This window comes from Theobroma umbraticum, unplaced genomic scaffold, assembly GCF_002168275.2.
Source record: "Theobroma umbraticum cultivar Fairchild unplaced genomic scaffold, ASM216827v3 scaffold_81.0, whole genome shotgun sequence".
In the NCBI taxonomy this organism is placed as follows: Eukaryota; Viridiplantae; Streptophyta; class Magnoliopsida; order Malvales; family Malvaceae; genus Theobroma; species Theobroma umbraticum.
The window spans coordinates 3,648,051-3,662,792 of NW_018397268.1; the positions used below are offsets into that span (position 1 = coordinate 3,648,051).

The 14,742-nt window shown below is 35.2% G+C and overlaps 2 protein-coding genes and 1 non-coding gene across 5 annotated transcripts; 2 read left to right on the forward strand and 1 right to left on the reverse strand.

The window, feature by feature from the left end:
- The first annotated feature begins 533 nt into the window (after positions 1 to 533).
- LOC149526631 (U1 spliceosomal RNA) lies at positions 534 to 692 on the forward strand. Its single transcript, XR_016351822.1, has one exon. It is a non-coding gene; the product is annotated as a U1 spliceosomal RNA (small nuclear RNA).
- A 3,009-nt stretch (positions 693 to 3,701) lies between these two features.
- FLD (protein FLOWERING locus D-like protein) lies at positions 3,702 to 8,868 on the forward strand. The gene is made up of 5 exons (XM_021440037.2): positions 3,702 to 5,685; positions 6,257 to 7,018; positions 7,116 to 7,161; positions 7,272 to 7,396; positions 7,825 to 8,868. Exons 1-5 carry the CDS (start codon positions 3,915 to 3,917, stop codon positions 7,854 to 7,856), a joined length of 2,736 nt encoding a protein of 911 aa, XP_021295712.1. The 5' UTR covers positions 3,702 to 3,914; the 3' UTR covers positions 7,857 to 8,868.
- Positions 8,869 to 10,170: 1,302 nt separating this feature from the next.
- LOC110425232 (MEF2BNB-like protein) lies at positions 10,171 to 12,454 on the reverse strand. Of its 3 annotated transcripts, none has more exons than XM_021440079.1 (3): positions 12,236 to 12,454; positions 11,700 to 11,863; positions 10,171 to 11,158 (listed from the first exon to the last, which is right to left on the reverse strand). In XM_021440079.1, exon 3 carries the CDS (start codon positions 11,128 to 11,130, stop codon positions 10,309 to 10,311), a length of 822 nt encoding a protein of 273 aa, XP_021295754.1. In that variant the 5' UTR covers positions 11,131 to 11,158; positions 11,700 to 11,863; positions 12,236 to 12,454; the 3' UTR covers positions 10,171 to 10,308. The 3 variants fall into 3 exon arrangements, with proteins under 3 accessions (XP_021295754.1, XP_021295753.1, XP_021295752.1); XM_021440078.1 differs by lacking the exon at positions 11,700 to 11,863 and adding an exon at positions 11,924 to 11,989; XM_021440077.1 differs by lacking the exon at positions 11,700 to 11,863.
- Between the last annotated feature and the right edge of the window lie 2,288 nt (positions 12,455 to 14,742).

Below are 14,742 nucleotides of genomic sequence, written 5' to 3' on the forward strand. Positions count from 1 at the left end.
TTAACGAGTAGATCCCATCATTGGGGTAATAGTTTGCAAGTAAAAACAACGTTTTCTTGAATGCAAATCCTAATACGAGCTAAAGGCTTTTTTATTAAAGATATTTTTTTTGAACCCTCCCATCGTACTGGTGGGATGCAAAGGTATCTTTTCACCTAGAGAGTTTATCGAAAAAACTCGCCTTCGCAAGCTTCCTCGGAAAGTCCCATCATCGGGTCTATGCTCGTGTTTAGAATATTTCTATATGCCATGACAGTTAACAATGTAACCATGGTATGTGATTCAATGTTCGTTTCTTATCTTTAACAAAATATATTATTTTTCCTTGTGTGCATATTAATCATGATCAAATATTTTACATTTGCTTGTTGTTTTATTTTGTTATGTATTTTGCTATATAAATATTTGAAATTTTTCAAAATTGTATTTTAAGACCTAGTATATTTATTTTTTATATTTCATAATTATTATTTATGCATATGTATTTTATCTATTTTTGTTTTTTTATGATTAACAAATTTATTGCCATCAATATACTTACCTGGACGGGGTCGATGGGTGATCATAAAAGCCCATGACCTAGGTAAGCGGCCTCCATTGCACATAGGAGGGGCGTTTGCCTAAGGTCTCCCCAAGCAGGAGAGCGTACATCATAATTTGTGGCAGTGGGGGCCTGCGTTCGCTTGGCCCTTGCTAAAAATAAATAAATTATTGCCATCATTAATTTTCTATCTCTTTTATTAATTGATGATTAAGTATGTACATTTTCTTATTTAGTTAAAATTAGGAACAATCGGAATTTCGAGTTTAGACCCTCCCATCATACTGGTGGAGTCCTAATCGAAATCCTTTGCTTAAGAAAATTCACTCGGAATTGCGACTTCTCACATTCCGAATGGTCATCCTATATCATACATTTTTATAATTTTTTATCTTATATATTTATATTTTTAACTTAGATCTAACATTGTTTATTATTATTTTTAGTTAGACATTCATTTTTGCCTATGAACTTATATTCTATAAAACTAGACCTATTACTCCATTATTAAATATTTATCTATGTCTTTATTCATGATTTTTGCTCTTTGTTTTCTTTTTTGTTCTTTATATTTTTACCTTAATAATGAATAATTTTTATAAATACGATTTTGACCTTTTTATTTTAATTAATCACATATCAAAACTAACATATTTTCTCATTAAATATTTGGACCAAATCTAATGCAACAAAATTAGATCAAGCATACAAAGGGAATGGGTTTACCTTCTTTGGGCAAGAGGTGGCCCAAAACAAGCAAGCCTGTTCTGAGATCTGCTTCTTAAGTCCCAGAAGTCCTCACTCAAAACGCACCATTTTGATGTGTGCATAGCAACTTCTTCCCTTCCCCAAAACGAGGTCGTTTAACAAGGCCCAAACCTAACGATAAAAACCCTCTTTTTTTCTTCCTTCCCTCATTTTTCCTTTTCATTTTCTCTCTCTACCGCCTCTCTCTAAAATTTCTCTTTCTTCAAATCGTCGACTTTTCTCTCCTCTTCTCTTTCTCTTTGGCCGACCACCTTTCCTTCTCTTTTCTCTTTCTCTTCCTCCTACAGCTGGTAGCCTTCCTTTGCTGTTATTCTTTTCTCTTTTTTCTTTTCTTCCTTTTCCTTTCTTATTCTCTTTGGCTGATCAGCAGTTGAACCCCAAGCTCTTCCCTTAAAGCGTCGACGTACCCACGAAACCCACTCCCAAAACTGACAACAACTTCCTTTCTCAACCCACAAAACCCTCTTTTCCTTCCCCAACTAGCAGCACCCTTGTTTCTTTAATTTTATTTTTATATTTTTTTGATTTTTGTGGTTGCTTGGCTGCTAGAAGATTAGAATTTTTGATTTTGTTGCACTATTTTCTCTGTGGTTTCTTTGGGTTTTTTTTTGCAGGATTTTTCTCTTTCGGTCCTCTCTGTATTCCCTTGTTCTCTCTGTCTGAGGCCTTTTTAAGATCTGGATTGTTCAAATTTTTTGGACAATCCAGAGGTGAAATCATACTCTTCTGAGCATGATTTCACCAGACACTGACCTAGAAGGGAGTTTGGCAGTTGGAGGTGACCACTCCCTTCTAGTTTCGACTATCAGTCCGGGGCATTAAATGCCCCGTAATGATGAGCCGAAGAGGGGGACTGAGCTTCCTGTTTACTTTTTCAACTTTTGTTTTTAAAAATTTTTTTGAACTTTTTTTAATTTATTATTTATTATTATTATTTTTAAAAAGGGTGTTTACAGGTATATATACCAAAAAATATTAAATAGAAAAAAAAGGAGAAATGGCACCTTAGTGTTGAAATATAAAATAAAATAAAATAAAAAAATCATGTATAAGACATTGGTTGAGCCAAGTATTTAGCCAATCATGTCTTGCATTTTAATTACAAAATATAATTATAAATTTGATAAAAAAAAAGCTACTCAAATAATGCACCATTAGATTTAACTATTATCAATTACAATATTGAGTTCAAAATATAACTTGAACTTTAACTTAAATTCAAAACTTCAATAAATTTTAAATTTTATTCATATATAATATTAAAACATTTAAAATATTTATTAGTATTCATGAGTCACTTGAATTAAATATTAAAAAATTTAAAATTTATTTTGACTTAATAATCAAGTGCCTCAATAATAAGTCAGAGGAGCTTAATCTATTCAAAATCAATTAACTCACAAGGGCATTTAACTCATTTACATCACACTATTCAAGTTCCTACATGGCTTTTGATTGCAAATACATTTTTGCAGTAAATTTTGAATTTTGGAATGGATTAGCAAACATTTGTAACATTTAAAATTCAGTTTCATGCTTAATAACTTGATTTTTAATGTTTTAATCTTTTCTAATAGACGTGTAAAAAGAAATTTTAAACCTTTTGCATTCAAATTTTTTTGATTAAAAAAACAGAGAGAGAGAGAGAGTTGTGTGAGTTATTTCTTTTGTGTGATTTAAAGTTCCAATATAACAAGACTTTCATAAACAAGAAAAAATTATCCATTATATTTTTCTTAATATAATGCATAAATTAAAAAAATCAAAAAGTTTAAAATTGCAAGGCATAATACTTCAAAAAGCTTTTGAACTATTCATAAAAATTAAAAAAATTTCTTATTCTTTTATTACTTTTCATTATATTCATGTAATTTTATTTTAAACTAAATAAATTATTATATTTTTATTTTGAATCAAATTAATAAAACTTAACCTAATCATAATGACACTTATCATTTTATATTATATGATATGTTGAAATATTATAATTAATGATAACATAATATCCTGATAAATAATAATTAATAAAAATTTATTTAATCTAAAATAAAAATATAAAACATTTTATTGAACATAATAAAAAATAAAGATTTATAATTTTTTAAATAAAACTAATTAATGTATTCAAAGAATCTTATCAAGGGAAAATTTGAAAGTTAATCACATTAGCCTTATAATTTTTCATTTTTAACTATTTATTATTCATTTTTAACTTTTATTAATGAGAAATATTTAAGCAAATAAAAAATAGAACTGTTTAATATTTAATTTTGAGGAAAATATCAAAATAATTTTTATAATAATATTTAAACCTTTTTCAAAATTATAATTGATACTTATTTTTCAATGTTAAAAGTTTTCGATTTATCAAATGAGCTAAACAAAGTTACATGAGTATCGAAGAAAAAAGAAAAGAAAAAGAAAGGAAGAATATTATTTGTTTAATTGTAACATTTGATTTTCTTTGAATTGCGGCTCAATTATCGGCACTGTTTTAGTAATATTTTCTTGGGAAACAAACACAACCTTTTCCTCCGCCATCACCACCCCTTTCCCAACCTCTCTCTCTCTCTCTCTCTCAGTAATTACCGTGAAAGAAAACTCGATGGACCCTCCCAATCAAACCCCTGATCAATTCTCCCAATTCCCTCTTCCCCATTTTACTCTCCTTCCGCCTTTACCAAACCCGACCCCTAACCCTAATTTCCATCCAATCCCAACTCCAACACCAATCCCAATCCCTAACTCTAACCCTAATGCCCCTCGTCAACTCAACGATCACCTCCTCTCCTTTCCAGTCCCCAAAAAACGACGACGTGGGAGGCCTCAACGTAGTGCCTCAACGGCATCATTTCACGTCCTTTCTTTCCCTAACGGCTCTTTCAACCCCACCCTCCCAAACTCTAACCCTAACCATAATTCGATTTCGTCATCATCGACGGCGACGACACAGGTTACACCACCCAAAATCGCCGACGAGATCATCGTGATCAATAAGGAATCAACGGCAGAGGCTCTCACCGCTCTCTCTGCTGGATTCCCTGCTGATTCTCTCACCGAGGAAGAAATTGACTTCGGCGTCGTTTCCTCTGTTGGTGGCATCGAGCAGGTAAATTATATTCTCATTCGAAATCACATTATTGCGAAATGGCGCGAAAATATATCCAATTGGGTGACTAAAGAAATGTTTGTTGATTCTATACCGAAAGATTGTAGTCCGCTTTTAGATTCTGCTTATAATTATTTAGTTACACATGGATATATAAACTTTGGGGTTGCCCCAGCAATTAAGGAGAAAATTCCAGCGGAGCCTAGTAAAAGTAATGTGGTTATAATTGGTGCCGGGTTGGCGGGTCTGGCTGCCGCTAGACAGTTAATGAGGTTTGGATTTAAGGTGACAATTTTGGAAGGGAGGAAGAGAGCAGGTGGGAGGGTTTATACAAAGAAGATGGAAGGAGGGAATAGGGTGAGTGCAGCTGCGGATTTAGGTGGGAGTGTGTTGACAGGTACGTTGGGGAATCCGTTAGGGATTGTGGCAAAACAATTGGGTGCTTCACTTTTTAAGGTGAGGGATAAATGCCCACTTTATCGGATGGATGGGAGGCCGGTGGATCCGGATATGGATATGAAGGTGGAGACTGCTTTTAATCGGCTTTTGGATAAGGCTAGTAGGCTTAGGCAGTTAATGGGGGATGTCTCAATGGATGTTTCACTTGGAGCAGCGTTGGAGACGTTTAGACAGGTTTATAGGGATGCGGTGACTGAAGAGGAGATGAATTTGTTTAATTGGCATCTGGCAAATTTGGAATATGCAAATGCTGGATTGGTGTCAAAGCTTTCGCTTGCATTTTGGGACCAAGATGATCCATATGACATGGGAGGGGATCATTGTTTTTTGCCTGGGGGGAATGGAAGGTTGGTTCAGGCTCTGGCAGAAAATGTGCCAATTTTGTATGAGAAAACTGTGCATACTATTAGGTATGGTAGTGATGGAGTGCAGGTTATGGCCGGGAGTCAGGTGTATGAAGGTGATATGGCATTATGTACAGTGCCTCTTGGAGTTTTGAAGAGTGGGTCAATCAAGTTTATTCCTGAGTTGCCTCAGAGGAAGCTTGATGGCATAAAGAGGTTGGGATTTGGGTTGTTGAATAAGGTTGGAATGCTTTTTCCTTACGTATTTTGGGGTACAGATCTTGATACCTTCGGGCATCTTACTGAAGATCCAAACCGTCGAGGGGAGTTTTTTCTATTTTACAGCTATGCAACTGTTGCTGGTGGTCCACTCTTGCTTGCTTTAGTGGCAGGAGAAGCTGCCCACAGGTTTGAGACTATGCCTCCTACAGATGCAGTAACCCAGGTTCTCCAAATTCTCAAGGGTAATTAATTTCATTTTATGTGTTGACATGCTTTATTTATTGCTGCTTCTTTCTTTCTCTAAGTTGAAATCTATCTTGTAGTCTGAAATACCAAAATGCATTCATTAGATACAAAATATATATTTAACATATGATGCATTTTAATTTTTTCTATGTATTGGTTCTAAGCGTGGCTCAATTTAATTGCAACTTCCTTGAATAGTAGATAACTCTTTGATTTTATGTGCATATTTTTTGAAGAAAGGGTTTACATATGATGCATTTTTTATGTATTTTATGTATTAGTTGCATGTGTGGTTCAATTTATTGGCAACTTCCATGAATAGTAAATAACTCTAGGCAGTTTCTCATTGATTTTATGTGCATATTCTATAAAGGAAGGGCAGAGTGTCCTTTGTAATTGAATCAAGTGAAGTTAATTAATAGTACATTTTTTGTGCATTTTAACGTTTTTGATTTTGGTTGTTGTTTATGATGTTAACTGGCAGTAGTTAATTTCTTAAGTCCAAAGATTTAGGTTTTTGTTGGTTATGTGAAATTATTCTGAGGCTTTGTGTATGATTGCATTTAGGTATATATGAACCACAAGGAATCACTGTCCCGGAGCCCCTCCAAACTGTCTGTACTAGATGGGGTGGTGATCCCTTCAGCCTAGGTTCATACTCTAATGTTGCAGTGGGAGCATCTGGAGATGACTATGATATATTAGCAGAAAGTGTGGGAGATGGAAGGCTTTTCTTTGCAGGGGAGGCCACTACAAGGCGGTATCCTGCAACCATGCATGGAGCGTTTCTTACTGGGCTAAGGGAAGCTGCAAATATGGCTCAATATGCCAAGGCTCGGACTGGGAAGAAAAAGATTTACAGGAGTCCATCTAATAATGCCCATTCCTGTGCTTCTCTACTCATGGATTTGTTCAGAGAACCTGATTTAGAATTTGGGAGTTTTTCTGTTATTTTTGGTCGGAAGAATGCTGATCCAAAGTCGCCTGCTATTTTGAGGGTGACATTTAGTGAGCCCCGAAAGAAGAATCAGGAAGGTTCAAAGACAGATCAGCAACATTCTAATAAGGTGCTTTTTCAGCAGCTCCAATCACATTTTAATCAGCAACAACAGCTGCATGTTTACACATTGTTATCAAGGCAACAGGCACTTGAGCTGAGAGAAGTGAGAGGCGGTGATGAGATGAGGTTGAACTACCTGTGTGAGAAGCTGGGAGTTAAGCTGGTGGGAAGGAAGGGTTTGGGACCTACTGCTGATTCTGTCATTGCTTCTATAAAAGCACAGAGGGGTGTTCGAAAACCCTCTTCAACTCCTTTGGCTCTAAAATCAGGTGAGAGTTGTTAGATATTTATTGATTCCTTTATCCATAAATATGGAAATTACTTTTGTCTTAACGCTCGAAATAACATTTCTATGGTTTGGTAAAGGGATGTCAAAGCTGAAAACGGGCACTCTGAAGCAAAAATTCATCAGGTAAGAGCCAAATGTTTCAATTTTGTTCTTGTATAGGTTGACAATCCCCTTGTAATTAATGAAGGAATATTACCTGATCTTATTTTCTTCTTTCTTCCTTATTTTTGCAGAAGGGCCAAAATAGTGCGCAACACTAAAGGGTTGATTCGTCCTCCAATTCTGAATGCGGTAAATGGCAGTGTGCCAGAGGAAATAAAAGTGATAAATCAGGCTCCTCCTGACATCTCTACTTCAGGTATCTGAAGGTTTCTAGTTTACTTGTGTAGCTTCATTTTTTTGGGTTCATTTTCATGCCATGCAGTTGATTGTTCAAGTTGTATTGTTCTTTTACTTCCTTCTTCTAAAGTAACATCAATTGTTTTGGTGTCAGTTGGTTGCTATTGTGGTGTCAAATGTCTTAATTGTTCCTTTCTTCTGTCTTTCTGTACTTCACAGGAGTGTTTTCCTCTGTATAAAATATGGGGATACTACGGTTTTTGCCACTTGTTTCTTCTTGATTTGAAGTGACTTGTGATGGAAAAGCCAAGATAATAAATGCGATTTATGCTTTATTGAATTGTCCAAATTTACTTATTTGGTCAGTCCGTTGTTGTAGTTGTCTTTTTTGATATGTTAGTATTTTTCAAACGAAAAATCTGTATACTGAAACTTCCATTTTAATAGGGCAAAATCTAGGTGAGACGTTGAAGCAATGAGCTGGGTATGTGATGGTGAATTCATTATGGATCCTGAAGATCTTGAGAGGTTATAGTGCAGTGACATTGTCTAAGCCAGAATGTTCTGCAGATTCCCTTCTTAAATGGATGCATCTTGTCTCTGAGTTCTTCAAAATGTTGCTTACAAGTTGCAACCAAAAGTTCTACCCCCACCAGTAGGGAACCGTATTATTTTGGTTAAACTTTTGGTTCAATCACTAGCACTGTAGAGTTGTCCTTTGCCTTGGCCTATATCCTGAAAGGTTAAAATGCTATAGCTAGCCATATATTGAGCAAGAACCAGATGGTGGCAACCGTCTTGGGATGCCTTAGTTGATCATCCCCTGTTGAAGACATCCCTGCCACTTGCTGCAGCACCAAACTTGGCCTTCAAAATCACTTCTTTGACATCAGCAATTCTGAAGCTTGTGATCAAAAGCCGTCCGATAGTCATGTTGCCAGTTGTGACCAGATGTGATGGAGAAAATGTTCTGCCATAACTGAGGCTTTCTCGGTAAGATTCCGCGTGAGAAGCAGAACAGGCACTGATTCTTTTATATCCTCACGTCATCAGAGAAACTGAGCAGTGTCTTTAGCAACTAGAAGATGGGACTGTTCTCGATGTTGTCAGTGACATTAAACCATATCCGAGGATGCTGCTTTCTATGACCTCAAGACTGCAGAATGATTAGCTGCATTTTAAAATCTTTGGTTAAAGATGACTTGCAAGAGTTAATTGATATCTGTCTCAACATCTTGTGCTAACTATTTATCCCGCTTCACGGGGTATTAGTATTGGTTAAGCTTACAGCCCAACCTTGAAGGCACTATCTTAAATAGCTAACTGCACATCAGGCTGTATAGAAAGCTGAGGCAAATACTATGCCCATAAGAACTGCAAATATATTTTGAGAAGCTCCTATCGATATTTGCTTGGAATAATGAACATTGATGAATGACATCTGGATATTTTCATTCAATTCCAAAATCACTATAATTTTTTTTTTGCTGACTTGTGTTCTCTATCCTTCCATTTATTTTTGTTGTTTTTTTGTGTTTCCTCCTTAAGATGAGGATACACTAATGTTACTTATTTGGAGAAAAAACACCCTTGAATAGCACTTCGGCCATGGGATTTGACCATTTTGCTGGACTTTTTACGGGATGATGCAGGCAAGTCTGGTAAGTAGGACAATCATTGGCGCCACTGGGTGTGGGTGTCTTCCATGGTTCGATGGACTGGTAATTTGGCATGAAGCCATAAGCCCCTGTCACTGCGGAATGACCCAAATGGTCTCCAAGTACGATAGAGAGGGGAACTGCTATATCTTGCGGTAGGAGGCCATTAAGAGTCAGCAAAACTAGAGATGCTTGCCTTATTAAACAACTCTTTCAAGGGTTTGAAGACGGAACAGTCAAAAATGTTGAGAGAATTGGAAAGAATAATAAGAGCCAGTTTAGTTTTTTTTTTTTTAATTTAAATGTTATTATTAAATTTTTATAAAAAATAATAGCTTTTAGAATTAAATAAAGTTGTTTGGTAAACTGTTTAATAAAATAAATTATATAAGTTTTAATTTCAGTTAAAATTACCATAAAAGATATTCATGTCATCTTTAATCACCTAATAAACTATAATGTAATGCTTCAAGTTTTTATATAATTTCAGATGTTAAAATTAAAAAAATAATAAAATAAAAAGAATAACTCTCAAACTTATATAGTAATAATAGTATTAGATTTTTGTTGATCTAACAAGCAATCTGACCATGACATTTCAATTTTCAAAAAAAAAAAAGAGAAAAATGATGTATTTAACATTAAAAACTTTTTTGATGAAAAAAAGAGAATCTTTAAATAGTATCTGAATGCAATTTTAAATTTTAATTTTTTTTTCTTTTAATCTTTGTAAGAATAAAAAAATTTTAAATTCTGATATCTTGTTGTTGGATCTTTTATTTTTTTATTAATTTTTGTAGAGAGAAGTAAAGAAGAAAGAAATCTTGATGTAAGTTGAAAAATGGTAATTTGTAGAGAGAAAAAGAGGAAGAGATTAATTGAGAAGGTCATTTCTTGAAAATTTAATGTGTTTTTTTAAAAAGAGAAGAAAAAGCTCCTTTCTAGAGCTTTTTTTTAGGTTTTTTTAAAAATTTTGTTCTTAAAAAAAAGCTTTTTTTTTTTTCAAGAGATTCTCAAAAGATCATGTATAGCCTAATTTTTGCTTTTAAAGGATAGATAAGCTCAAAAAAAATCAAACCAAACAAACACTAAGATTGAATACTGCATTTTTAATATTATTTATACCACCAAATCATTGATATTAAAGAATAAATTGCTCCATCAATTAATTTGTATACAACCGTACATATAACCATTCTCTGGAGATACTTTTACAACAAGCAACAGTATTTACACAACTCAAAACTTCATTTTCAATCTAAATGCTGTCAAGTTAAAGCCCATCTGTGTCAGTGTCTCCCTTGCTTTTATCCATTTTGCCTTCAGTCCCGTCCAACCATTGTTCTAATTTAGCTTCTTTATCAGCCTTGAAATCATCATAGTTTTTGGACATGAACGATAAATTGTGATGCGACGGCTTGATATCATCTTCAGTTGCTTCCTCTTCTTCTTCATGGACTTCATCTGCCATTTGACAGGATAAGGGTAACTCATCAGCTTCTGTATCAGGAATTGAGAAACTAGTACTGGCAGATGCAACTGATAGTGGTGGAGTAGGATGTGACAGTGGCTTCTGGGGCTGCTTCTGTATCTGTTCCTTGGACTCAAGTTGTGGCCACTTAAAATTGCTTGCCTTTTGCCTTGCTGACTTGATTACAGTTGAAAAATAATTACTTCCATCCTGCTGGACATTTTCAGAGCCATGACCCCAAGACATTGGTCCCCAAGAGCTAGTTCTTCTCATCTGAAAGCTTGAAGCAGGACTGTGGATCAATCCTCTCTTCTGTTGTTTTGCTGACATTATCGTTAGAGAATTCCTAATTTCCTTAATCATCTCATCAGCAATAGGAAAGCCACATTCCTTCATCGACCTCACCATGGTGATAGAATCTTCCAAGTCCTCTGTGTGCAAAGTTGCTTCACGAGACTTTTCTACAACATGATTATTGAGATTAACTACATTCGGAACGGCATTTTGGGTGTGCTGTTGAACATAGAAAAGACCCACTGAGGGTTCATTCGCCACGTACTTGATCATCTCTGCCAGGGATTCAGTTATCTCCACAAAGCCATCCACAGTGGAGAATCCATTCATCTTGTTGAAGGTGAATGACAATTCATCACTGGTTTGTCAAAAATCACAAATGGCAATGCATATCAAAGGGGGAGCTTTTTTATTTTTTTAAGAAAAGAAACAGAAAAGAAAATCCAGAATACTGGGAAAATCATTTTTTATTTGAAGGACAAACTATCAATGCATGTATCTATCCCAGTAGTTATATATTTCATCTGGGAAAAAAAAGTAACAGAAAATAACTGATCTGAGTATTGAATTTAACAAACTTGTCATTGTTTGCAATTATAAAGGGAAATGCCAAATTTTACTCATGCCATCCCAAATTTGCATTTTCTTAACTCCATCTACCTTGATGTAAACAGAAACAATTACGATAACATCGATCCCAAGTTTGAACAAGACTCATCACACACCTCATTCATAGCTGCTAGTGGTTCTAAGTTTTGAACTATGAACTGTTCTACAGGAAAAATTCAAACTATACCCCATTAAAAGCTTTAGTACCCAAAAATACAAATTTCTTTTTTAATTGGGAAAGGGATTAGAACACATCTGTTTGAGTTGGAGTTTGGAATACAAACACTTACGACCTAATAGTTGGATGCCTGAATATGCAAACTTAATTTTGACAAGAAAGTGCCAAATCCTTCGCTAAAGGGTCTAAGTTCCTGTCGCATCTCTCTACGGTCAAGATAAACCTTCAAGTTATACCAAATCATTCCCACACAATGTTTCCTGGATAGTCCAAAATCTGGAAAAGAAAAATAAAAAGTAGAAAGATTGAATTATAGGGTTTAATATCATAGTTTACCATTTGTTTCTTTAAGCAACAGGTTTTCCTCTTCACAGATTGAGCTTAGCCTAAACAGTTTCATCCCTAAAAAAAAATAAAAAAAAATCAAGCATAAATTCTTCAAAATCATATGCCTCTTCAATTAAGCAAGAGACAAAAACAACCCATTAAACCACAACAAAAAAGATCAGGCATTTAAATCAGTACCCACATTAAAACATTACATTATAACAAAAACCCAGATATCAAAATTTGTTTTTGACTTCGATTTATGCAATTAAAGGGAGCTATGTAATCAAATAGTTTGAAAAAAAAAGGGAAATCACTTACCAAAATACCTCTAGAAGAACAGATACATATGCCCAAAAAGAAAAACAATCTTCAGGTTCTCGATCAAAAGAAGAAAGATTCAAGCTTCAAACTTGGAGAGTAAAGAAGCTCCTTGGCTTCCTTTTCCTACGATTTCCTTTTTTTTTTTTTCTTTTTATGTTTTCTCTGTCTCTTTTCTATGAAGCTCTGCCATTTTCTTTTCCATTTTTTATGCGTATGTAATTTTGTTCGTAAAGAATCTAGGTAAAATATAGTAGGAATTTATGGCTAAGGATTTTTATGTAATTTTGTTTGTAGCTTTGTGCCTTTGTATAAAACTATGCAAATCCATCTCTATTTGGTTTAATTTTCGGCTCTATTTGGTTTAATTTTTTTCTCCATTCGGAAGAGAAAAATTTTTACAAATATAAAATATTTTACAAATTACATTCATCAACGTAAAATCTCTTATATATAAAAAGAGCATAAAACAATTTTTATTTGCTTCTCCTCTTTCTTAGATTAATCTCATTTAAAAAATATTGTTCTCTTCTTTATGTGAGATTGACTCCATAAAGTAATAAAATAATAAAGTATTATTATTTCTTTTTTTATCTCTTTATTTATTAGTTTTTTTTCAACAAAGTATTATTAATTATTTTTATTTAATTATTTTATAGGATCAATTGTTATATAATTATTTTTAATAAAATGCTATAATCTTTAAAATACAAAGTAATCAAGGTCAATTAGGAAAAAATTATATAAAATAGGAAATAAATTTTTACACATGAAACTCTTTCCTTTCTTTTAATTTTTAATTTTCGATTTATTGTTTTAAGAAATTATCTGATTTAACAATATAATGAGAAATAAATAAGGTTAAATATTATTTATATAATATTTTTAATGTTAAAAAAATATTTTAGATGTATTAAAAAATTAATAAATATTAATATTTTTATTCTGTTATTATAGAAAATTATTAAAGATAGGTTATGATGGAAATATTTTTTACAAGATAATTCAAATAATAGAAAATATTTTTAACTGTTTATTTATACAATATAAAATGTTATATTTTTCAATAAAGTATTTTACACAAAAAAGATTTTTTTTCAACAAATTATTTATGATTACCAAACAAATTTCTTCGCAGTTTTTCTCCTATAAACAGACATGTCATAAAATTTGTTACTAATTATACTTAGGATATTTCATATTTCATAATTAATTTCTGCTAACTAGGTCATTGTGTCACGGACCGCAGTTCAGCGCATTGGAGGTGGCCTGAGGGTGTTTCATAGTGCTGGTATATAGGGGAGTATTGCTGGGAGAGAACCCCCATTGGATAGCAGAAGGCAGGTGCAGGGTGCCCAACAGGGGCGTGCAGCACAGACCCCTGGGCGAGCCAGCCCTCACAGAGCCAGACAGACTGCACGCCGGTGGCCCAGGCGCGTCGGCCCGCACAGCGGTGCGCGAAACGTAGGCCCGCACAGTAGGGGTGCGAGGCATGCAGGCCCGGGGTCGCAGGCCCTCACAGCATGGGCGCGCGGAACGCAAGCCCGGGGTGCGCCGGCCCGCAAAGTAGGGGTGCGGGACATGCCGGCTCGCATGGAGCCCAAACAGACTGCCTGTGCTCGGCCCGAGCTCACCAACTCGCCAGCGCCCAGGCACACAGCCTGTGCACGACTCAGACCTACCAGGAGACCAAAAATGATACCGGCCCACTACACCAGCCCTTTTAATGGCCTGAGCTGCTGAAATTTTAGTTTCTCTCCTAAAAATATTTGGAGGGAACTCTTTTGGAGGGAACTTTTTTGAGGGAAATTGGCTATAAATAAGCCATTGTAGATTGTGTAAATCAGTTCAGAATTCAATACAATTCTTAGCTTTTCTTTTTCACTCTCAAAAATTCTGCAGCTCTCTCCTCTCTTCTCTTCCCTTCCCTTTTCCGCAAGTTTGCTTGCTGGCTTAAAGCCTACTGTGTGCGTGTGCGGGTGACGGTTGATCGGAAAGTAGTGTGCTATGTGTGAGTGTGTTGAGTACTTGCTGGGTGGGTGCTGAGCACAAAGGCTGACTTGGGTTTCAGCATCGAGATAAATGGTGAACCCAAGGTCGCACGGAGGGAGGGAGGTCTGAAGAACCACCTCGTGACAGTTGGTATCAGAGTCGTTTATGATCTGAGTACGCGCCACAGTGTTTGAGCGTGTAGGAGGTGTTCGAAAGGGAGACATGACTACTAGCGGGTCAAACATGCCGGAAGACACTCTTGAGGTAAGGGAAATGTGCGCCGGTTGAAAGGCAAAGTCTACCTCACGAGACTTAATCCCTGAGCTGGACGCTAGGCTGTCGAGAGTGAAAGTGACAGTGGGCGAGATGCGTGACCGTCTCGATGTGCAAAAGGAGCATATGGAAGAGCTCCATGCTCGAGATGAGGAACTCAAATGGGAGGTCCAGGAAATGGTGAGGGAGACCTTTGAGATGGTGACAGAACGAAACGCTCAGCTTGAGAGCGTGTGAAAACT

Excerpts from the sequence above, each read along its gene's own strand:
- FLD (XM_021440037.2), top strand. The coding sequence starts at position 3,915 with ATGGACCCTCCCAATCAAACCCCTGATCAATTCTCCCAATTCCCTCTT. Across the intron at positions 7,162-7,271 it reads CTGAAGCAAAAATTCATCAG|AAGGGCCAAAATAGTGCGCA; the intron begins GTAAGAGCCAAA and ends TTATTTTTGCAG. Across the intron at positions 7,397-7,824 it reads TCCTGACATCTCTACTTCAG|GGCAAAATCTAGGTGAGACG; the intron begins GTATCTGAAGGT and ends CCATTTTAATAG.
- LOC110425232 (XM_021440077.1), bottom strand. The coding sequence starts at position 11,130 with ATGAATGGATTCTCCACTGTGGATGGCTTTGTGGAGATAACTGAATCC.